The 23,441-nt window shown below is 44.4% G+C and overlaps 2 protein-coding genes across 2 annotated transcripts; one reads left to right on the forward strand and one right to left on the reverse strand.

Moving 5' to 3' along the window:
• The first annotated feature begins 4,582 nt into the window (after positions 1 to 4,582).
• LOC124680217 (protein transport protein Sec61 subunit beta-like) lies at positions 4,583 to 6,069 on the forward strand. Its single transcript, XM_047215308.1, has 2 exons — positions 4,583 to 4,707; positions 5,600 to 6,069. The coding sequence occupies exon 2, from the start codon at positions 5,614 to 5,616 to the stop codon at positions 5,869 to 5,871; it is 258 nt and encodes an 85-aa protein (XP_047071264.1). The 5' UTR covers positions 4,583 to 4,707; positions 5,600 to 5,613; the 3' UTR covers positions 5,872 to 6,069.
• A 5,355-nt stretch (positions 6,070 to 11,424) lies between these two features.
• LOC124680222 lies at positions 11,425 to 12,420 on the reverse strand. Its single transcript, XM_047215314.1, has one exon. It carries the CDS (start codon positions 12,418 to 12,420, stop codon positions 11,425 to 11,427), a length of 996 nt encoding a protein of 331 aa, XP_047071270.1.
• Between the last annotated feature and the right edge of the window lie 11,021 nt (positions 12,421 to 23,441).

Consider the following 23,441-nt stretch of genomic DNA (forward strand, 5'->3'; position numbering starts at 1 on the left):
CAAGTGTAAGAAACATGTGTTGGATTATAGGATTGAGATTAACAAATTTAGTTTCCAACATGCGAACTAAAGCAGACAGCAGCAATTTCATAAGTAGGAGCAAGTTCTACCAAGTGTCTATCTTCAAAATCTTCAACGGTACTAACATGGGTGAAAAATTCTTCAATATTGTTCCTCCCAATTATAGACCCGCGTCCTACCGGTATGTTTTTTGTGGTAAAATTAAAAGGAAACATGATGAAATAAGTAAAGCAAATGCAAGTAACTAATTTTTTTGGTGTTTTTGATATAGCAAACAAGACAGTAAATAAAGTAAAGCTAGCAACTAATTTTTTTGTGTTTTGATATAATGCAGCAAACAAAGTAGTAAATAAAATAAAGCAAGACAAAAACAAAGTAAAGAGATTGAGAAGTGGAGACTCCCCTTGCAGCGTGTCTTGATCTCCCCGGCAACAGCGCCAGAAAAAGAGCTTGATGGCGTGTATTTCACACGTTCGTTGGGCAACCCCAAGAGGAAGGTATGATGCGCACAGGCAGCAAGTTTTCCCTCGTAAAGAAACCAAGGTTTATCGAACCAGGAGGAGCCAAGAAGCACGTTGAAGGTTGATGGCGGCGGGATGTAGTGCGGCGCAACACCAGGGATTCCGGCGCCAACGTGGAACCCGCACAATACAACCAAAGTACTTTGCCCCAACGAAACAGATGAGGTTGTCAATCTCACCGGCTTGCTCGTAACAAAGGATTAACCGTATTGTGTGGAAGATGATTGTTTGCAGAGAAAACAAGTAAAAACTAGTATTGCAGACAGATTTGTATTTCAAGTATTAAAGAATGGACCGGGTCCACAGTTCACTAGAGGTGTCTCTCCCATAAGATAAAAGCATGTTGGGTGAACAAATTACAGTCGGGCAATTGACAAATAGAGAGGGCATAACAATGCACATACATGTCATGATAAGTATAGTGAGATTTAATTGGGCATTACCACAAAGTACATAGACCGCCATCCAACTGCATCTATGCCTAAAAAGTCCACCTTCAGATTATCATCCGAACCCCTTCCAGTATTAAGTTGCAAAGCAACAGACAATTGCATTAAGTATGGTGCGTAATGTAATCAACAACTACATCCTCGGACATAGCGCCAATGTTTTATCCCTAGTGGCAACAAGCACAACACAACCTTAGAACTTTCCGTCACTCGTCCCGGTGTCAATGCGGGCATGAACCCACTATCGAGCATAAATACTCCCTCTTGGAGTTAAGAGCAAAAACTTGGCCAGAGCCTCTACTAATAACGGAGAGCATGCAAGATCATAAACAACACATATGTAATAACTTGATAATTAACATAACATGGTATTCTCTATCCATCGGATCCCGACAAACACAACATAGAGTATTACGGATAGATGATCTTGATCATGTTAGGCAGCTCACAAGATCCAACAATGAAGCACAATGAGGAGAAGACAACCATCTAGCTACCGCTATGGACCCATAGTCCAGGGGTGAACTACTCACTCATCACTCCGGAGGCGACCATGGCGGTGTAGAGTCCTCCGGGAGATGAATCCCCTCTCCGGCAGGGTGCCGGAGGAGATCTCCGTAATCCCCCGAGATGGGATTGGCGGCGGCGGCGTCTCGGTAAGGTTTTCCGTATCGTGGTTTTTCGCATCGTGGGTTTCGCGACGGAGGCTTTAAGTAGGCGGAAGGGCAGCAGTCGGGGGCCGACGAGGGGCCCACACCACGGGGCGGCGTGGGCCCCCCTTGGCCGCGCCGCCTTGTGGTTTGGCCACCTCGTGGCCCCACTTCGTATGCTCTTCGGTCTTCCGGAAGGTTCGTGGCAAAATAGGCCCCTGGGTCTTCGTTTCGTCCAATTCCGAGAATATTTCGTTACTAGGATTTCTGAAACCAAAAACAGCAGAAAACAGCAAGTGGCACTTCGGCATCTTGTTAATAGGTTAGTTTCAGAAAATGCACGAATATGACATAAAGTGTGCATAAAACATGTAGGTATCATCAATAATATGGCATATAACATAAGAAATTATCGATACGTCGGAGACGTATCAGCGGCCTAGGACACTCACCGAGAGGCCATGGCCTCATCACCATGAGAACCTTGATCGGGAGCCGACTTGGGCATATCTTTGGACAATGTCTCGGAGATGACGAGCGATCCAAAGATCATGTACAGGCAGTACACTGAGGAGTTGGACACTCTTACCGCTGAGCAGGTAACCGATCACTCTTTTGCAATCCGAATTCATAAATTCTACTGGCATGTTGTAAATTCTGAAATATTTGTATGCTGTAGGTGGATTGGGAGCCATATGGTACCTACTACCGTATTGGCGCGGAGATGCCTGACCTCAACCAGAAGTGCACGGAGGAGGCGCGGTTCTGGCGTATGTGCTGCCCACTCTTATGCATGTGGCTTGTTGAGTACCACCAGCCGCACGGAGTGATGAGACAGTTTGGGCTGTATCAGGAGTGCCCACCTCAGTGGCAAGACACGGACAAGGCGCTTCATAGGTAAACTTCTGGAATCATGCGATGGAATCATGCGACGGAGGAGGCGCGGTTCTAACTTCTTGATTCTTGCAGGCTTGATAGGCAGCGGCAGAGGAAGATCACAAATTGGCCAGTCCATTATAGCGGCCACGTCACAGCGTTCCAACACTGTTTGGAAGCGACACGGACTGCTGGCCCTGTGGAGATTGTGCCTCACGACTTGGCCGCTTTCAACAACTACCTCCAGTGGTTTCATGAAAACACGCGTATCGAGTTAGTGAAGCACGCGTATGCTGACGACATCTTGGACGACCCCATCGAGTTCGATGAGGTTGCGCGAAGCCAACACGACACCTATGCTCGCAGAGGGAGATCGACTTCTATTGCTTCCGAGCTGAACTTCGTGGTAATGGATTCTCTCATTAACTAGTACATCATCTACATTGCCATGTGCTCGCTTAAATTGTGTATACTATGTTTGTCACAGCGGTCGGAGATCCAAAAAACAGCTGACGAGTGCGAGGTTATGTGGGACCAGAGCGGGAGAGATGAAAAACCTGTCGGACCGTTGCGGCATTTCATTAAGGTACGATCACCAACTTTGAATGTACGCCATTATGTTCGGATGGCTTTGTAACCATGACTTCCATGACGCAGAACACTGCACGAAAGATGCGGCGGTTAGCCAACTTGCTAGGTTGTCACGACGGCGAAATCCCTACATCCTCTTCTGAAGAGGTCGAGGTATGGACTATTTTATTGCTGTCAAACATGTGCTTACTAATTTCACCTTTTGTAATCTCATGTGTTCATGTTTGTGAAGATTCCTGACGACGAGGAAATTTTGAGTCAAAGCATTAGTCGCGACAAGAAGAAAGCCCCACGGTCAGCTTACCAGTTGAAGCCAAGGGGCAAGGCTCCAAACCGGTACACTCCGGAAGATTATGTCAATCGAGGAAAGAAGGTTGTCATTGAGGAGGATGAGGGGCCGCCGCGGAGATCATCTTTGTCGAGGATGAGGAACGACGAGCCGTTATCTTCAGAGGAGAAGGAGCAGGAGGAGCAGGAGGAGCAGCAGCAACAAGAGCCACGGCAGTGGAGGAAAAGGATGGCCGTCCGGAAGCAGCTCGTGAGGACGGCACGTCGAGGACGATACTAGGATTTTCTACGTGTTGTTGCGAACTCTATCTTCATAAGTATCATATTGTGAACCCTATGTCATTTCGAACCATGTCTGTAATGCTACTATGTATCGTATTGTTGTTTCAATCTACGTGCTACGATGTGAGCTATGAAGTGTTATATGTGTATATTCTGAAATTGTTACTTGTTGTGTCCAATGTTGTACTCAAAACTGTTGGAGTATGGTAGGATTTTTCATGGTTTTAACACAAGTCAATGTGTGGCGCCCTTCACACTGGCGCCACACTGCACTGTGTGGCGCCTGTGGCATCGGCGCCACACAGCCAACTTATATCAACTTTTGGGTCGAAAACATCCAGGGGCTCCGGACGATAAGTCCTTAGCCGTTTTGGCGATCCTGTTTGTGTGGCGCCCGTGGCATCGGCGCCACACCTCACAGTGTGGCGGCCGTGCCTTCGGCGCCACACAAACAGGGTCGCAAAACGGCTAAGTCCCAGACGATTTGCCTTACAATATGTTTTGGGCAATTACAAATGCATGTGTGGCGCCGATGGGAGGAGCGCCACACATGCTGCCACGTCGGATCGCCGCACCAGATCAGCGTCGAGGGCGCCACGTCGGATGGGCGTGTGGCGCCGACAGGAGGGGTGCCACACTGGCATGTGTGGCGCTCATGGGAGAGGCGCCACACAAAAAGGTTAGATGAGTGAACCTGTGTTAGAGTTGCAACACAGGGTTATTTCTTTGTAAATCGCCTCACCTTTCCACGACACGGATCAATCTTTTCAGTTAACGCCTTGTCTTTATATACAGTAGTACCTTTCTAAAAAACGCCTGTCTTTATATGCAATTTTTTTTGTTAATGCCTTATCGGGCGAGCCGGGACGTGCACGGACCAATCAGATCGCGCGGACCACGTCACGCACCGAACAGAGCGGAGGGCATACATACCGGGGCCACGCAGGGCACGGGAGTACGCATTCCGAACTCGGATTTACGGCACCTGGTTCCAGACGAGAGCAGGATCTGCGAGGGCGAATTCTTCAGGTACGCGCAATCCTCTTCCTCCTCCTCCGTATCTCATCGTTTCTCCGAGCGGACCCGTGCTGGATCGCGCGCCTTGTTTGTGCAGAGAGAACGGAGGCTCTGCTTCTGTTTTCCGTTAGATTGCCTAGGCTGAGTTCATGTCCGTGTCGTTGAGGATTCAGATCTGGCGCCGTCTGGATGCGTTCTAGGATGTTTGATCTGGTGGCCGCATGGTTCCGTTGTGCAATTCTGGCGTCGATTCCGTTCGTTTTGCATCGACGATCGCGTGTTCGTCTTTAGATTCCTGGTTGGGTTGATCTGTTGGGAGAAATCTCCGTCGTGATCCTCGCGGCCCGTCTGTATAGGATTTTAGGTCTTTACTTTTTTGCAGCACAGGATTAGGTCTTCACTTAACAGCCTTTTGATTGAACTTATCATGCCCTTATGATCTGCCTGTGCAACATCGTATCTGTTAATCTTTGTCGCGTAAGATTTTGTTGTGCACATTCGTCTATGGTTATTTGTTCTGCAGTTTCACTTTGGCAGCATAGCAGGGCAGGGTTTGTCTGGCCATGCCCCTCACCACAACTCAATTTGATTGTATGTTTGCGGGTGTCTGTCAAATTTAGCGCTGGCAATGGTCAATTTATCTCAACTTACTACAGTACATCATAGAATTAGATATGAACATTGGTCAATATTAGTCTACGGTGCGGCATAAGCAGAGCACAAACGCTACTAGCTTTTCATGGTTTTCCAGTGAAATGTGTGTAAACTCCAGTTGTGATGCTACTTTTGGGACCCTCCTTTTTGTTTCATGCCATTTGATCATTTGAATATTGCGTATGTCTTGGTCCTTCATGATACTAGTGCTACAAGCCTTCTTCTGATCTGAACTCCTACTTCCATGCAGGGAGCTAAAACAAGATGGTGGCCAATGGTGATGCACCCGCCAGAGGGAGCGCGGCAGCTGCTGCAAGCCTGCGCAGGCGTCGTCCCGCAGGCGGTGCAGGTGGTGCTGCTGGAGGTGGTGGTGGTGGCGCCAGTACGATGCTTCAGTTCTACACCGATGAGACTGCTGGGCGCAAGATGTCCCCGAACGCCGTTCTGATCATGAGCATTGGGTTTATTGCTGTCGTTGCTGTGCTGCATGTTTTCGGCAAGCTGTACCGCACCCCCAACTAGGTTCCATCTGCAAGCAAGAGTCCATGAACAGATGAACCCCTAGAGTGGTCTAAATGCATAGCGAATGACTGTCAGCTCCTGAAAAGATTTTGTTATTATCATATAATTTTATATACACCTTATAATGCTGAGATGTTATGGTTAATCCTTGCAAATATAGTTTGGTCTACTGCTTGCGGTTGATCTACCTATTGTTAAGTCTCTGTCAGTGTGCTGTGCTTATTTTCTGCTGTCCTTGTCTACCTTGGCTTATTGCCTACTTGGCGTGTTTGTTCCTCGCTTACCTTTGCAGGAGTTGTACTTCCATGATACATGATGCTTCTGTGTGTGTGTGTGCGCTTTGGCTTGTTTTGATCCTAGTTGGCATTTTGTTCACAGAGATTTATCGTTTCTTCGTTGTACCATTCATGGATATTGCATGCACTGTGATTTACCAGGTGTTCATTGATAAATTGGTGTAATGAATGTATGTGGACAGCTGATAGCTGAATGCCTAGTTTGACTGAACTATGCATTGTATGTAAGGAATTCGATTTTGGGCATCAGTGAACTTATATGCTGCCCGGATGTTAGGAAAACTGATAGCTGCTAGGTTATTCGAATTCCTCCTCAAAAGCTATACCTGTGACTGGCTGATTGCTAATACTGTAGAGAGTGGAGCCCTGTGAGTGATTACATTTACATGTCTTGGGAGCGTATATGTGCCCTACAGTATAGTGTATCCCTGGGTGCGGATCATCAAGTGGCCCGAATGGTTATTTCTTATCCCTAAGGTAGTTGGCGTCATGCATATTTGGTACGAGTGTCATCTTTGCTGCTAGGAGTAGGCCATAAACGTCAGCTTGAATAGCAGAAGCAGCTGCAGGGGATAAAGCTTAATCACGACTGCCAGTTGAGAATCATTGTTTTGTTCCTGTTGGCACCTGGGGGGCGAAGATCATCAAGCAGGGTCTTTCCAGGCCTCACCAAAGTAGATTCTACCATACATAACAAATGAGAGACTTTATTTTGAACTTTGTAGATATGATGTCATTGATAAAAACTTTGTTGATATGATTACGCTGTAGAAAGTTATGTTCCTTGCTTACTTTCAAATCAGTAGTTTTTATTTGTTATGTTTGCCATCTGATTTATTTGTATCCGAGGTCCTTGCCCCTCAGCACGATTCTTTTGATTACAAGTTTATTGGTGGCTGTCATTTTAGCTCTGGCAATGATCAAACTATCTTAAACTGACTACAGTACATCATAGAATCTTGATATGAACATTGGTAAGTGCTACTGTATGGCGTGGCATAAGAGCACACATGGTAGCTTTTTTAATGGTTTTGGTACTTGCTATTGCCGGAGGTGGTGGTGGTGCCACTACAATGCTTCAGTTCTACACCCATGAGACTGCTGCCTGCTGGGCGCAAGATATCCCCAAACGCTGTTCTGATCATGAGCATTGGGTTTATTGCTGTTGTTGCCGTGCTGCATGTTTTCAGCAAGCTGTACGACACCCCCAACTAGGTTTGATGTGCTAGCATAGTTTGGTCTGTGAACAGAGGACCCGTTAGAACGATCTATATGCATATCAAATGACTGTCAGATCCTGTTGTTATCATCATAGAATTCTATACACGTTATAATATTGAAATTTTAAGGTAAATCTTTGCAAGCATAGTTTGGTCACTGCTTACCTTATCTGTCAATCTGTCATTGCGCTTTGCTTATTCTCAGACGTCCTCGTCTACCTTTGGCTTATTGCCTACTTGGACGGTTTGTTTCTCGGCTTACATTAAAGCTAGGAACCATAGTTCTTGTGTCCAATACAATTAAGAATTATTTGATGCGCTTGATGTTTATCTGGGAGATAATTAGGTTATCTTCTCCCTTTGGCGATGCTTCCTTTTAGGACAAAATTCCACAGGACCACGAGTAGCAAAATGCAGCTGTAGTTCCCAAACTTTGTTCCTTAATCTTTATTTTAGTGTGTGCTACTATTTCAATAGTATTTTCCTCTAATAACCAGTGACATAACAAAGAGCATGTAATCCAACGTTTAAATTAAACTGGTAATCCAACGTTCCAAACTTTCCTAAGAACAAAAGCTGTATCCAGTATGACCCTGAAAGAGTCTTTTTCAAGTTTACAAGCTAATACTACCTCCGATTCAAGGAATAAGGCGTCCTCGTTTTACGTGTTTTTCGTTTGACTAAGAATTACTTTAAATATATAAAGATTATTTGTATGAAATTAACATCATTAGAAAGTGCTTTTCAATACGAATCCAACGATACTAATTACGTATAATATAACCAAGATTTTGTTGTTCAATTTGTATGGTCAAAGTTCGTCTTGGAATACGCGTGCGCCTTATTCCTTGGGTCGGAGGTAGTACTATCACTTGAACCCTGCTAGAATTCGAAGATTACAAAAGAATCAGCTGTTCTTCGTTATTCCTGTACTTGTAATCTTTTGACTGTCACAGGCTTCAAACAGGAATAGTTAGTCAGCAGAGCTCAAAGCCTTAATGTAAGTACGTGCTTGGCTGGGTATCTTTCTTGGGTATAAATCTCTTTGACCGATAAATGGGTATACTTTCTGTTGGCTATGTTCCTGCAGTTCACCTGAAGCCAGTTATTGAATGCGACCACAGACTAACACATTCGTCGTTGTTGCTAACTCACCACTCACCAGCCAGTGTCCTCCAAAAATATCTCAGGTCTCTTGATTCTACTTCCAGTTCACCCTTTGGTCGTTTGTCACGAGCAAGAATTTATTGGATCAATTAAGTAAAGTGTGTCAAGTGTAAACCCTCAACTGGTTGATTTTTTTTCGAAATGGGATTCACCCCGGCCTGCACACAGCCTTTTATTAAAAACTGAATATTCCAATAAATTTGAGGAAATTGCTGAGTAAATCCAAACACGCCATACTACGGAATGGAACACAGATAAACTAAACAGCTAAGAATCACCAACAGCAAACCTTCACACTACTACTACACAGAACAACTCAATGCAGTATCAGCACAGAACAAGCTGAACCCCAAGCAGGTGTGGCCAAGTTCAGATCATGTCTACCAGGATCTAACAGCCGTCAGCAAAATGCCCGACGTACTTTAACCCATATTCACTCAGAGTTTTGCATTGCACAACTGCATCCGATCACACTTTTAAATACATTTCCTCAACAATATTTCAGATCATGGCATCAGAACAGGAAATTAGACAGAACCACCACGTGCATCCATCAACTAGTAGTAGCGCAACTGCAGGTGCCCCATTGTAGGTTCAGAACAACAGCTAAATATAGTATTCATAGACTTAATTTGCTTCCTGCCAAGCCTTACAGCAAGCACAACAGAGAATATCTGATCATATGGGATAAAGAAGACTATGCATGGACATTGCTTAACAAATCTAGTGCTCCTACTTAATGGTAATGGTATCAATAATAAATCACAATCCCACGAGCAAAATTAAAATTGGTATTGATCTGGACTCAGGAGATGCATGCCTCCTTTCATGATAATCCTGAAGAAATCACGGATCGAATGTGATCATAGATGGACACAATCAATAAAACTAACTCAGTATGGACACAGTCACACAGTTAATAAAACTAGCTCGGTAGAACTCTCTGTTCCACACAGGTTGATTAACAGTAAAAGGAAATGGATCAGGGAGCTAGCTCTACATGAGTACATGCTTGAATCAGAGGATATGACCAATGCAAGTGAAACTAGAAACTAGGCAACAGCACTCCATATATCTGCAACAGAGATAGCCATATATCAAAGCGAAGACTAGCCACATATTAGATCAAACTGCATCTGGATCCATTTCAATCAAGTATCACCAACTGCATCCCATCACTGGTGTACTAATGTACCATACCGGCCATAAGAAGAAAAATGCCCGTCGTACTTTAACCCATATTCAACCAAGTTCTGCAATGCACAACTGCATCCGATCACACTTTTAAATACACTTCCCAACCAACACTTCAAAGTATGGCATCATGGCATGCATCATAACAAGAAATTAGACAGAACCACTACATGCATCCATCAACTAGTAGTAGCACAATTCCAGGTGTCCCAATGTATAGGTTCAGAACAGCAATTAAATATAGTATATCATAAACTTAATTAGCTGCATGGCGACACTTACGACAAGCACGACAGAGAAGCTACACACAGAAAGACAATGGTGCTACATATTGCAACAGCACGTCTAGGTAACACATAGTTGATACGGAGTACCATTCATTAATCTATCTGATCATATGGAACAAGGATTCAAGGAAGCCTATGCATGTACTGATGTACATTGCCTACCAAATTACTTAATGCTATTGGTATCAATACTAAAAGCACAATCCCACTGAGCTAAACAAAAAATTGGTATTGATCAGGACTCAAGAGTGGCAAATGCATGTCACCTTTCATGATGATCCTGAAGCAATGACAGATCAAATGTGACCATAGATGGACACAATCACTAAAATTAACTCAGTACAGCTCTCTGTTCCACACAGGTTGATTTTCAGTAAAAGGAAATGGATCAGGGAGCTAGCCCTCCTGCATGGGTACATGGTTGAATCAGGGATATGACCAATGCAAGTGAGGCTAGGCAACATCACTCCATATGTTTGCAACAGAGATAGCCATATATCGAAGCGAAGACTAGCCACATATATACCAGATCAAACTGCATCCATTTCAATCAAGTATCACCAACAGCATTCCATCACTGGTGTACCAATGTACCATACGGGTCATAAGAAGAAGAAACGGGACTAATTGTCTAATGGAATACAGTACTACAAGTCTACAAGAGCAATCTGATCATATGGAACAAGGATTCAAGGAAGACTATGCATGTACATTGCCTACCAAATCTAGTACTTAATGCTAATGGTATACTATGTAGTATGTACTAAAAGCACAATGCCACTGTGAGTTAAACTAAAACTGGTATTGGTCAGGACTCAAGAGTGGCAAATGACGTCTCCTATCATTTCATGATAATCCTGAAGAAATCACCGATCAAATGTTACTTATCATACATGGACACAATCAGGTTGATTAACAGTAAAAGTAAACGGATCAGGGAGCTAGCCCTCTGCATGGGTACATGCTTGAATCAGAGGATATGACCAATGCAAGTGAGACTAGGCAAACATCACTCCATATGTTTGCAACAGAGACAGCCATATATCGAAACGAAGACTAGCCACATATATATCAGATCAAACTGCATCCATTTCAATCAAGTATCACCAACAGCATTCCATGACAGGTGTACCAATGTACCATACCGGCCATAAGAAGAAGAAACAGTACTAGTAATTGTCTAATGGAATACTACAAGAGCAACTGAATGTAGCATTAGCCGGCACACGGATTCAACCCAAGCATTGAAACCAAACAGTTGTCGGCAAGTTCAGATCGTGCCAACGAGTAGCTAGGCGAGATGTATGTAGATCATCGAGTTACCGGCATGTCGATCGCGAGAGGGACGGCACGTAATTGCAGGTTGCGGCTTGGAACGTACGTACGATCTCAGGCAACGGGCTCGCCGATCTTCGGGAGGCAGTGGGCGGCGATGTCGAAGCAGAGGTAGGCGTCGCGCGTGGCGTACATACAGTGCTCGTTCTCCAGGTCGAGGCGGCCCCAGTCCAAGTCGGCCAGCTTCGCGGGCCACGGCGTGAGCCGCATGTCCTTGCCCAGCGCCTCCCGCGCCATGTACTCCATGCTCAGCACCTCGATCACCTTGGGGATCCACCTCCCCGGCTTGCTCTTCTCCTGATACAGCTGCTGCTCCACCTCGGCATGCGCCCGCGCCCTCTTGGCCCCCTCGACGCTCATCCAGGAGTAGCTCCACTCCGGCTTCCCCGGCAGCACCTCGGGCTCCACGCCGGCCTCCTTCCCGTAGGCGTGCGCGAACAGATCCGTCAGCTCCCTTGGCCGCGCCACGTGCAGCCCCCACTCCTCCGCCAGCTTCTTCGCCACCTTCGCCGCGCCGACGCAGGCCACGACGACGCGCTTGTCGCCCAGGAACTCGCGGAGGCTCTTCATCCTGTTGTCGTCCCTGAAGGGGAGCAGGCCGCCGGTGTGGTTGAGGTAGCGGCAGTCGGGCTGGTAGACGAGCGCGTGGGATCCGCCGACGCAGAGCGCGATGCAGCGGATGGGGTTGCCGCGGTGCTGCGGGTGGCCTTTGCTGTTCCAGTACGACTCGCTGGGAGGGCGGCCGCGGAGCGCGACGAGGCCGACGACGAGGGGCGCGCGGAGGCGGTGGCCGCGGAGGAGGGAGGCGATCTCGCTCAGCCACGCGGTGGTGACGTAGTCGCGCTGGGAGAAGGTGGTCTCGATGGCGGCGAGGCTGCGCCCTGTCCAGGGGTCGATGCGGACCAGGCCGACGTCGCCGTCTTCCAGGTCGGCGTCGTCCCAGCACCAGCCAGGCCACCTGCAGCGGTGGGGTGAGAGTGTGGCGACCTTGTCCAGGGTGACACCGAGGGGTGCCTTCTCCTTCTCCTTCTTTGCCTTTCCCCTCCTCATCGCGGCCGGCGGTGGCGGCCGCGGTGGCGCCGGCGCGCTGGGGTGGGGTGGGGTTTGGGGTTTTTGTTGTGGCTGTGGCTGTGGCTGTGGCTTGGGGAGGGAGTTGGTGGTGGTTCTGGAAAAAAGTGAGGGGAGATCGAAGCTACTAGTGGGAGGGGGAGGAGGTTTTATACGGAGTAACAGAAATGGATGAGGTTAATCACGGTGACACACAGCGACTTTTACTGCAACTGCGTTTTTTTTAGGGGATCTGCTAGAACTGCGTGTGGTGTCCGTAAATGGGTTGGCAACGGGCCGGTTTAATGGATCTCCCCATTTCTGTCATAGCCCCACTAAGGCCCTCGTTTACTTTTCTCGTTTTTGCTGGGTTTGGCGAGTTTTTCCCGGTCCACCCTACAATCCAAAACTTCCCGGAAAGCCCGTTTACCTCTCTTGTATTTCCGAGTTTAATCCCGGCCCATCCCGGAAATTCCACGCCAATGCCGCTCCCAACTCGTGTATTCTCACACACGGGCCCTACCTCGTGTATGGCCGAGGAACAAAGCTCCTAGCTCGTATCGATGGCGAAGGCGGCAGGGACCACGGGCGATGGCGCGGACGCCAACCTGGGGACGCCGCCAACCAACACCGACTCTGCTACGCCGTGGACTTCTCTCCGGTGAGTTACCCTGCCAAGCTCCTTGTTGGAGCAACACGAGATCCCGTGGCCAAGATGTGAACTGCGTTAATATAATTCTCTGAATGCTAAGATCAATGTGGAGCAGATCATACTTGACTAATCATTGGGCTCATTTCCAGATGCTAGATGTCAGGATGCCAAAGAAACTAAACAGTTCACTCGCGTAGGGAAACCAGCGCATCGAGGCTAATCGAGTGGCATGCTTGATAGTAACCACAACCAACAAACATCTCAAAAAATCGCACGGCATCATCTACAAACCTTGTTAATTCTTTAAAAAACATCTCAAAAACTCACAACAAGCAAAGGTAATTAGTGCATAGAGACTATGTTACGTACAAGAATAGCCGCAAATTTATGCGCACCAATTGCAACTCATAGAAAAGTATTCTCATATGATTAGAGCAACTTTAGCAGACTCAGAAAAATCAGAATTGTAAACATGAGTTTAAAGTGGTTTGTGGTCTTAAAATTCATCTCTTGGTAGATCTTGATCATTAACAATAACTTGAGTTTGGTTTTGAGGTCTACAAAAGTCTTGTTCTCCTTCTTGATATTTCTCGTGGTTGAGGGTTTGGTGCTTGCTCTTTGGTATGTGGCTCCTCTTGAGTGATTGACTCCTGTTGTGACGCACTTGATGGTTCAACTTGGGTATAGCTAGGCTCCACTTGAGTTCATCTTGAGTCTTCTCCATCATTTGTTTGGTCAACAATTTCATGGGTCTCTATGGGCAAGATATGCCCAATGCCCATACCCTTGATGACTTGAGAAGAATCCCCATCACCTGCATCAGTTGGAACAACTTGCTCCGGTTGGGATCCATTATGCTCGAAGAACTCCACATCACAATATACTTCAACATTACCATTGGTTTTTGTCGGGGGGGGGGGGGGGTGACCCCCGGTAGGTCAAGAGTATAGCTAAGTGGCCAGATTATGTGTCTAACTACCGACTTACACGGGTAAGCTGGATGACGGGATTCGTCACTTAATATGATGTTGACCAGATTAAAGGTCAACCGGCTTGGGTATTTCGGAATACCAACATAGCCATGCTGGAATAGAGGTACCGACATACTTTAAGCCGGTAAGGTCAAGGTACTTCAGATCATGTCAAGAAAGTCAAAGGATGAAGATCCGACATAGTTTTGTTGTAGTATCTATAGGCATGAGAGTTAGCCGCATGACCAAGAAAGATACCCTTTATAGATCTAGTTCCGAATTTACCGAGCATTTCCTTCTTGTTTGTATCCATACACTTGCATCCAAAGACGCATATATACATGACATTGGGCTTGTTTCCCGTGATAATATCATATGAGGTCTTGTTATGCAATGGACGGAGGAAGAGCCGGTTCGAGTAATGAACTACGGTAGAGATGGCTTCTCCACAAAAGTTTTAGGGAGACTTCAATTCATCCAACATCGTTCTTGCCATCTCAATGAGAGTCTCGTTATTTCTTTCAACAACACCATTTCGTTGAAGTGTATAAGGTGTGGAGAACTTGTGCTTGATCCATTCATATTGAAAGAACTCGCTCATGGTGCAGTACTTGAACTCAAAACCATTATCGGTCCAATTTTTCTTGATCTCCGCTTCATAAGTGTGTTGGGATTGGTTGGCAAAGTCAAGTAAGTACTTATGGGTTTCATCCTTGGACTTGAGGAGGAGCACCCATGTATATCTTGAATAATCATCAATAATGACAAGCCTGAATTTACTTCCTCCAAGAGACTCATAACTTGATGGCCCAAAGAGATCCAAATAAAGGAGCTTCAAGGGACAAGAAGTGGTGATGATGTTCTTGAAGGGATGACTTTTCCCATGTTGTTTTCCCATGATTTAACAATCGTTAGTCCAACAATATGTTTGCCCTTTAGGACTTATTTAAGATTTCTCATGTTGATGTGGCCGAGACGGCGATGCCAAAGCTAACCCTAGTCAACTTTGGCCATAAGACATGTAGGAAGAGAAGAACTCTCTTTTGAGAGATCAACCACGTAAAGGTTGTCTTCCACATATCCAACAAGGACCAATTTGAGATTATTACTCCTAAGGACTTTCACATGGTGCTTAGAAAACTAGGAATCATAACCAGCATCCGCAGGATGATAAATAGAAAGCAAGTTATAACCAAGGGATTCAGCAAGCATGACGTTCTCGAGAGATAAGTATTTCGTGACCACCACCTTGCCGTACCCAAGTAACTTTCCTTTATAATTCTCCCTAACGGTGATGCTTGACATTGAGTTGATAGCATTAATGAACTCATCAAGCGTCCCCTTGCCTCCGATCATATGATTGGTGCATCCACTATTAAACACCCATTTTGGATCGTCAGAGGCATAGCCCATCAAGTCTTTTGTTTAGGAACCCGTGGAGTAATGGGTTCAATGGCATTAGCAACAAGAATTTTGGTACCCAAATTGAGTACCACCTATAAGAATAACCATTGCCGGGGGGGCTACATATTTACCATACACATCCCCTTGTGTGCCCTTACAAAGCACATATGATGGGTTATTCTTCCTCACAAACTTGCTATTGGGGTTGCCCCTTGTGGCTACCCCATTCACAAAGGTCTTCTTAGCATTGTCATCCACCTTGTATCCTTCTTGCACAAAGTTCAACTTTTTAAGGTAGAGTGCCACCATTCTTGTGCTTTAGGAGATTGAATCTCGACTTCTCATTCTCAATATGAGATGTCAATTCCTCAACGATTTAGTCACGTGAAGCAACGCTCTCCATTAAGAAATCAAACTTAGCAAGAGCATCATCACGAAGAGAACACTTTACTTTAAACAATCTGGTGATAACATCATCTTCTTCAACATCATCATTCTCATCCGAGATGCTAGAGAGAGAGGGAGGATCTATCACCTTATCACCTATTGCCATGAGGGAAATGTCGGAGTTCTTGGGAATGAAGAAAAGTTCGAGGTCATTCTCCATAGCTCCTCTTGCCATCAGACAATTTTCCGTACTTCTTGGGAATTTCAGAGTTGTCAGAGTAATCCTTGGTGTAGTCATAGGTGAAGATTGATCTGGGTTCGGCAAGAGCCAAACTGGCCACACCTACCACCTTTTCCTCATCATCGCTATCTTCCTCAGAATTGTACTCAACACCAACTAGAGATTTGACTTATTTCTCTTGTTCTTTTTTTTTGAGAGGTCTTCTCTTGTTCTTCTTGTATCTTTTCATTGTATCCCTTTCATAATTTTGCGTATCTTCTCTATTCTTATAGAGACACTTGTCGGTGAAGTGGTTTCCTTCAACACAATTGTAACACATCCTCTTCTTCTCACCAGGATAGCTCAAACCTTTCTTCCCGAAATTCTTATTCCACATGGCAAAGAAGGCAACATCCACATGGATATCACTAGTTGAGGTCATCTCATCTTCTTCTTCAATCACTTGATGTTCTTGCACATCTTGAATAACCTTGGCCTTCAAAGAAACTCTATGGGTAGCTTCCATAGCACGATTCAATTCTTTGACCCTCTTTCCTTCCATGGCCATGTTCTCTATGGCCACAATGTATGAGACAAGTCTAGGGATTCGTAGCAAAGAAAACAAAAAAATTCCTACCGTAATAACGAATAACAAGCCAAGATCTAATCCAGTAGATGGTAGCAATGAGGTGAAGATCATCATACCCTTGAAGATCGCTAAGCGTTAACGAGATTAGATCTCGTGGTTGATGTAGTCGATCACTTGCCGCTTGCAAAAGCGCGTAGAAGATCTTGATAGTCTCGGGCAGCACTTCCGCGCTCGGTCACACGTTCGGTGTTGATGACGACGTCCTTCTCCCCGTTCTAGCGGGCAGCGGATGTAGTAGATCCTCCTCAGAATCCCGCCAGCACAACGGCGTGGTGGCGGTGGTGGTGGAGATCTCCGGCAGCGCTTCGCCTAAGCACCGCGGGAGTATCAAGAGGAGGGGAGTGGCTAGGGTTTGGGGGAGAGGGGGCACTCGGGGCACCGGCCTTGGTGCCCTTGGGTGGTGCAGCTGCTGTGGTGGACGGGCCCCTCCCTCTCCCCCTCATTATATAGGTGGAACCCCCTAGGGTTTGCCCAAAATCCGAATAAGAGTCAACTCAAAACCTTCCATATTGGTGAAACCTAGGGGAAGTGGGACTCCTCCCTTTCCTTCCCCTATGGTCGTCCATGATGGTGGAGTCCACCATGGACTCCACCTTCCCCTTTGGTCGGCCGGCTAGGGTTGGTGGAGTCCATTCGGGACTCCACCTTCCATGGTGATTTCTTCCGGAAGGTTCTAGAACATTCTAGCGCCTTCCATAATGCACCGGATCATTTCCAAACTTGGAAAGTGACTTCCTATATATGAATCTTATTCTCCAGACCATTCCGGAACTCCTCGTGATGTCCTGGATCCCATCCGAGACTCCGAACAACATTCTAACTCCATTCCATATTCCATATCTACTTAAAACAACATCAAACCTTAAGTGTGTCACCCTACGGTTTGAGAACTATGCGGACATGATCGAGACTCCTCTCTGATCAATAACTAATAGCGGGACCTGGAGATCCATAATAGCTCCCACATATTCAACGATGACTTCGTGATCGAAAGAACCATTCACATAAAATAACAATTCCCTTTGTCTCGCGATATTTTACTTATCCGAAGTTTGATCGTCGGTATCTCCATACCTAGTTCAACCTCGTTACTGATAATTACTCTTTACTCGTACCGTGATATGATATCTCTTGTGAACCAGTCACATGCTTGCAAGCTAATTAGATATCATTCCACCGAGAGGGCCCAGAGTATATCTATCCGTCATTAGGATGGACAAATCCCACTATTGATACAAGTGCCTCAACTCTATACTTTCCGAACACTTAATGCCTCCTTTATAACAACCCATTTACGCAGTAGTGTTTGGTTTCATCAAAGCATCCATCCGGTATAGGTGATTAACAAGATCTCATGGTCGAAGGATTAAGTTACTATGCATATTAAAGCTTGAAGCACAAAGAACTAAATGACTTGATCATATGCTACGCGTACTATGGGTGTATGTCCATCACATCATTCACCTAATGATATGACCTTGTTATTAATAACATCCAATGTTCATGATCATGAAACTATGATCATCTATTAATCAACAAGAAGTTTAACAAGAGGCTTACTAGGGACTCTTTTATGTTTACATAACACACATGTATTTATGTTTCTGGTTAATACAATTATAGCATGAGATGCAAACTATTATAATAAACACAAAGATATAATAATAATCACTTTAGTATTGCCTCTTGGGCATATCTCCAACAGTCTCCCACTTGCACTAGAGTCAATAATCTAGATTACATTGTAATGTACCTAACACCCATGGCGTTCTGGTGTAGGTCATGTTTTGCTCTAGGGAGAGATTTAGTCAATGGATCTGCCACATTCAGATCAGTGTGTACTTTGCAAATATTTAAGTCGCCGTCTTCGACATACTCGCGAATAGAATGAAAGCGTAGCTTTATATGCTTCAGCTTCTTGTGTGACCTTGGCTCCTGTGCATTGGCTATGGAACCCATGTTGTCACAATAGATGGTCATCGGGTCCAACGTACTTGGAACCACACTGTGATGACCCAGCGTACCACTGCATGGTGTAGTACACAAGTCGTTGATATAACACAAGTGAAACACCGTTCCACCCATATTACATCTCTCAGAGTGGTACAACAGAAACATATGCGAGTCCAAGGTATGTCTATAGAAGTACACACGAACTGTTTACATAAGATCAACACAACCTCCTACTTTACAGTGAGGTAAAACTTCAAATAAAGCTCTAGAAGAACAACTCGTAGTCTATCTTATTGCTAACTCCAGTTTAAGATCTACTTGGCTTGCTATAGAATTCTAGCTACTTAGGTGCTAGGATTAGGGAAAGATTCCCTTCTATTACTAGTCTAGGTTTCCATTATAACTGATGCAGAAGTTGACTCCATTGACTTCTTTGATTGGATTCTTCATCTTGTTGCAGTTGACTCCTTTGTCTTCGAGTTCCACGGTAGTTTCTCCTTCGGTGCATTGCTCTAAGAAGGGGGTTCAAACGAGATAGAATGAGTACGAGCGTACTCAGCAAGTTCATATTAGGAAATATGTGTATCATGCACTAGCTACAGCCATAGACCGGAAAGTCATAGGCCAATGCAAGTTTCCATAAACATTTCTTCAAAAGGTTTATTTTATTCTGAAAACTATGCCCGTCGGTCTTCACGAGTTGACTAGAACTTCATGGAGTTCCTTTCTCGCCGCGTTCGCAGCTCCCTTCCCGAACAGGGAGTGACAATCACAATTCAGTATCCTCTCGCAGAGGTGCGTTACTTTTCCCATAAGAGACCTTATCCTTGTTGCCAACCGGGCTCGAGATTCCGTCCACACTTCCTTTGGTGTGAGGCCAGGTGTAAGATCCAAGCCCACACCGCCTTCTCCGCGATCGCAAACCCACCCTTTTGTCCACCCGCACACCTCCAGTAGACTTCCCCGATAATACGGCTTTACTCATGGTGTACTTTGGACAATCCTTCATAGATCGTAGAGCCATCATCACTAATGGATGGGGATTTAAAAGGCTATCCCAACCTACGGCGAGTGCCTCTAACACCCCGCCGGCTCTACCAATCCGTTGGCGTGCAGAAGGGAAAAGATACGGCTGGCTTCCCGCGAGCCATTATAGATCTCATGGTCAACGCGGTTTGTACGGCGCTAGAATCACTGGACGGCATTGGTAATTAATCCTAGGGTGATATAACCCATGCAATGGAACCTCCACCATATCAACACATACCATGGTTCCATTGCCCACCACATAGTCATATTTATAATTGTAAAATAATACTTTGCTTTTCAATGCATGAGTGATAAGTATAGTACTTTGCATATAGTTTGATACAAATAATCAAATGACATGAGCAAGCGATGAACTTGCCTTTCTTGACTGCAAGATTATGCAGGCAAAAGCTTCGATACGTGATAACTCCAAATTCTGAAATACCATCATCGTCCGGTAAGGACAATGTTTAAAGAACTGGCAAAGATGCTATAATGCATAGTATGAGATGCAATCGTCCCGAGCGTAACTTAACCTCGATGATTAAGGATGTATGAGTTGTAAAGATTTCTTTAGGGTTGGTTGCACTTTTAGAATGATTCTCAAACAAGGTTCTTATTAGGGTTTGGTTAAATTAACATCTCAAACAAGTGATATAAGACATTATAACAATCTTACACATAAAGAATAGTGGTGGAATAATATGTAAAGAACAGCTTGTCAATTTTAATTTCTACGTAACATGGTTGATGATTACTTCTACTATACTTCAAAAGAATAACTTTTGAAGAACATGTTAATTAAGAATTAATGAGTATTTCAAAGAAGGATTAAGGCTTCTAAGGTTTGATTGATATTTGTACTTCAAAAGAATAACTCTTGAAGAACATGTTAAATAAGAATATGAACTACTGTACATATGAGCTATGTAACTCTAGGGTTTACTATTGAGTTCATTTAGTTGCACTAATAGGAACTAGTTGGTTCTTAGCAAGTATTGATAGGTTTATTGCTATGGTACATCATATCAAAGGATGGTTATTAAGATGGTTCCATAGGTTTGCTATTAGGTTTACTATGGCTTCACATTTGCTTTCCTAAATAATCCCTAATGGTTTCTAAGCTAAGTGGTTTATCATTTCCTAGGTAGGGTTTAGTGAAATAGGAGCATGTGATGTGAATTGTTACACAAGGTTGATATTAGGGTTTATCATTATGGTGCTACTAGGGTTTGATGATTGAGGTTGATCTTAATGGTATGGTATAGAGTAATAGGATCAATGGTACTAATTCAATTAACAAGTTAGGGTTTATATCTAGGTGGCACTAGTGAATCATATAGGTTTAAACTAAGTATATGGACATGAAATGACAATCTCATGTGACTTGGTTTATGCTTGTGGATCATAAGCAGGCATTCATTGGTCTCTTATTAGGGTTCTATAGGTATAGATGAATCTCACATGATCACATGTGACACATAACTAGGGTTTTAGAGTTACTACTAAAGTGGAATGATCACATGAAATAATGGGATCAAGATTCTAACTTATAATTAAAACTAGGGTTTCTAAATTATGATCCAATTCTTAAAGTAATACTTGGTACTAGAACTCATGTGATTAAGTACTTGAAATAGAATTATTAATAATTTTAACATGCTATTAATTTTTAGAGGGTTTAGGAATTAAAATAATTACTAGTTAGGGTTTAATTAGAAATCAGGGTTTTATGATTATTAGGATTTAACTAATTAACTTGAGAACTAAATATGTTTAAATATACAAGGTTTGAATTACCAAAATAACATTAAATTTTAGTATTTTCTTGCTTTATTTTATTTAAAGAAAATGGTAAATGGTAAATGGCAAATCAGGTTTTAGGAATTACCACTAATATTTTAATTGATGAGAACATGATAAAGAAAATCAATCTTAACATTTTAATTAGTTACTGAATAGTTAAAATTTAAATTTCAAACTTAACTAATTATTGAATTCAAATTGTATTTTAAATAAATGAAATGGCATAATTAACAAAGTTAAAAATAAGTGAATTTTTATTTTGACACACATTTTTGTTTTATATTTTATTTGAATAGAGTTTATTTTTGTGAGCATTTTGATATATTATTCATAATTTTCTAAGTTGATATGAATTTTGTATGATTTTGCAAAGTTGCAGCAATTTACTCGGTTTTTAAATTAAAGCTAAAATGCTAGTTGTACCGGTTCACACCCTAGCCTCTCGCGACTGACTGGTGGGGTCAGGTCCAGGTCATCTGCCTCGTTGGCAGTTGACCGGGTCAAATAGGTCGTCGACCCCACGGCCACGTTGACATCACCGGCGGCTTGACGCCGGCGAGTCAGAGCGCGACGGCGACGCCGATTCTGGGCTCCCCGAGATGCGTGGCTAGTACTAATCGACTCCCTTTGATCTACTGAGCACGACGGTGGTGATGGTTTGTGCGGGGACTCACCGGAGCATCGCCGGAGAAGACATCCGCGGCGGCGCTGCTCCGGCCAAGCGACTAACTCGAGCTAGGGATGATACTAGGACGCGAAAGTTGGCTCTATAGATGCGCAAGCTCACCGTGAAGTTGATGGTGTGGTCGGCGACGTCGATGGACGCCGGAGTTGAGCTCGATTTCGCCATTGCCGATGATGTACTGAGAAAGGGGAAACAGAAATTGACGTCGTCCAGAGCTCCCCTTCATGATTCCTTCCGCCAAGATGATCAACAGAACCAGGCGCTCCTCCTAGACCAGAAATCATGCGCCGGGGTGGTCTTAATCGGTGGCTAGCCGGAGAATAGCCGTCGGTGACTTTTGTTGATTGCGAGAGATGGAAAGGTTCTGGGAAGAAATGGGTGGGCGGCGAAGTATTAGGGTTCTACGGCGGAGCTACTGGTAGCTTTATAGAGCACGGCGAGGTCTACCTCGTCATTCCACCGGCGGCAATGGCCGAGATGCGACGGCCACTGTGAAGTGCAATTGGGCACGAATCTGGATGCACAAGGGATAAGACGGACGCGAGAGATATAGGGTGGAGTTCTAGAAGCTTCTGTGGCGTCCAGGGCGTCCTTATCATCATCGAGGACGTGGCCGAGCTCCTCCTCTGCGCTGTCGTCTCCGGAGAAGAAGAAGGAGACGATGGCTTGCCTCGCACGAATTTTGAAGCAAGCCGAAACGGTATCTGGGCTATTTCGTTTATGGGCTGGGCTGGCGACATGGGTTGCTGCTGGGCTGCGATGGCCTGCTTCGGTGGACAGGTAAGCCCCTCTCTCTCTCTTTTCCATTTCTGTTTTGAATTTGATATTTCAATTCACATTTGGTTTCTGTTTTTCTTTGCAGGTTCTATAATATTTGATTTTCAATATCACTTGATAATAATACTCCCTGCATAATTGTGTTATCCAATCAATTATTTAATATTTTAATTAAATTGGTGTTCTTGTGATGTATGATTAATATAGATAGGGTTTAGGTTTTGATCTCAATTCTTTTTATTTGAGAACCAATTCTATTTGAATGGTTTGAAATTTATAATCTGTGCATGGTGAACATGTCATTAGGTTGAGCTAGTACTTAACAATATGGATTGTTCACATATAATTTTCATTATGGCTAGAGTTTAAATTAAATGGTATTGAGGTTGGAATTGTGTTATGGTTGTATGTGAAGAATTATTTCTATGGTTTTAAGAAGATGGCTAAGAAAATTCTATAATCACTAATCTGGTTGTAGTAAACTTTAGCTT

This window comes from Lolium rigidum, unplaced genomic scaffold (genome assembly GCF_022539505.1).
Source record: "Lolium rigidum isolate FL_2022 unplaced genomic scaffold, APGP_CSIRO_Lrig_0.1 contig_10342_1, whole genome shotgun sequence".
Lineage (NCBI taxonomy): Eukaryota > Viridiplantae > Streptophyta > Magnoliopsida > Poales > Poaceae > Lolium > Lolium rigidum.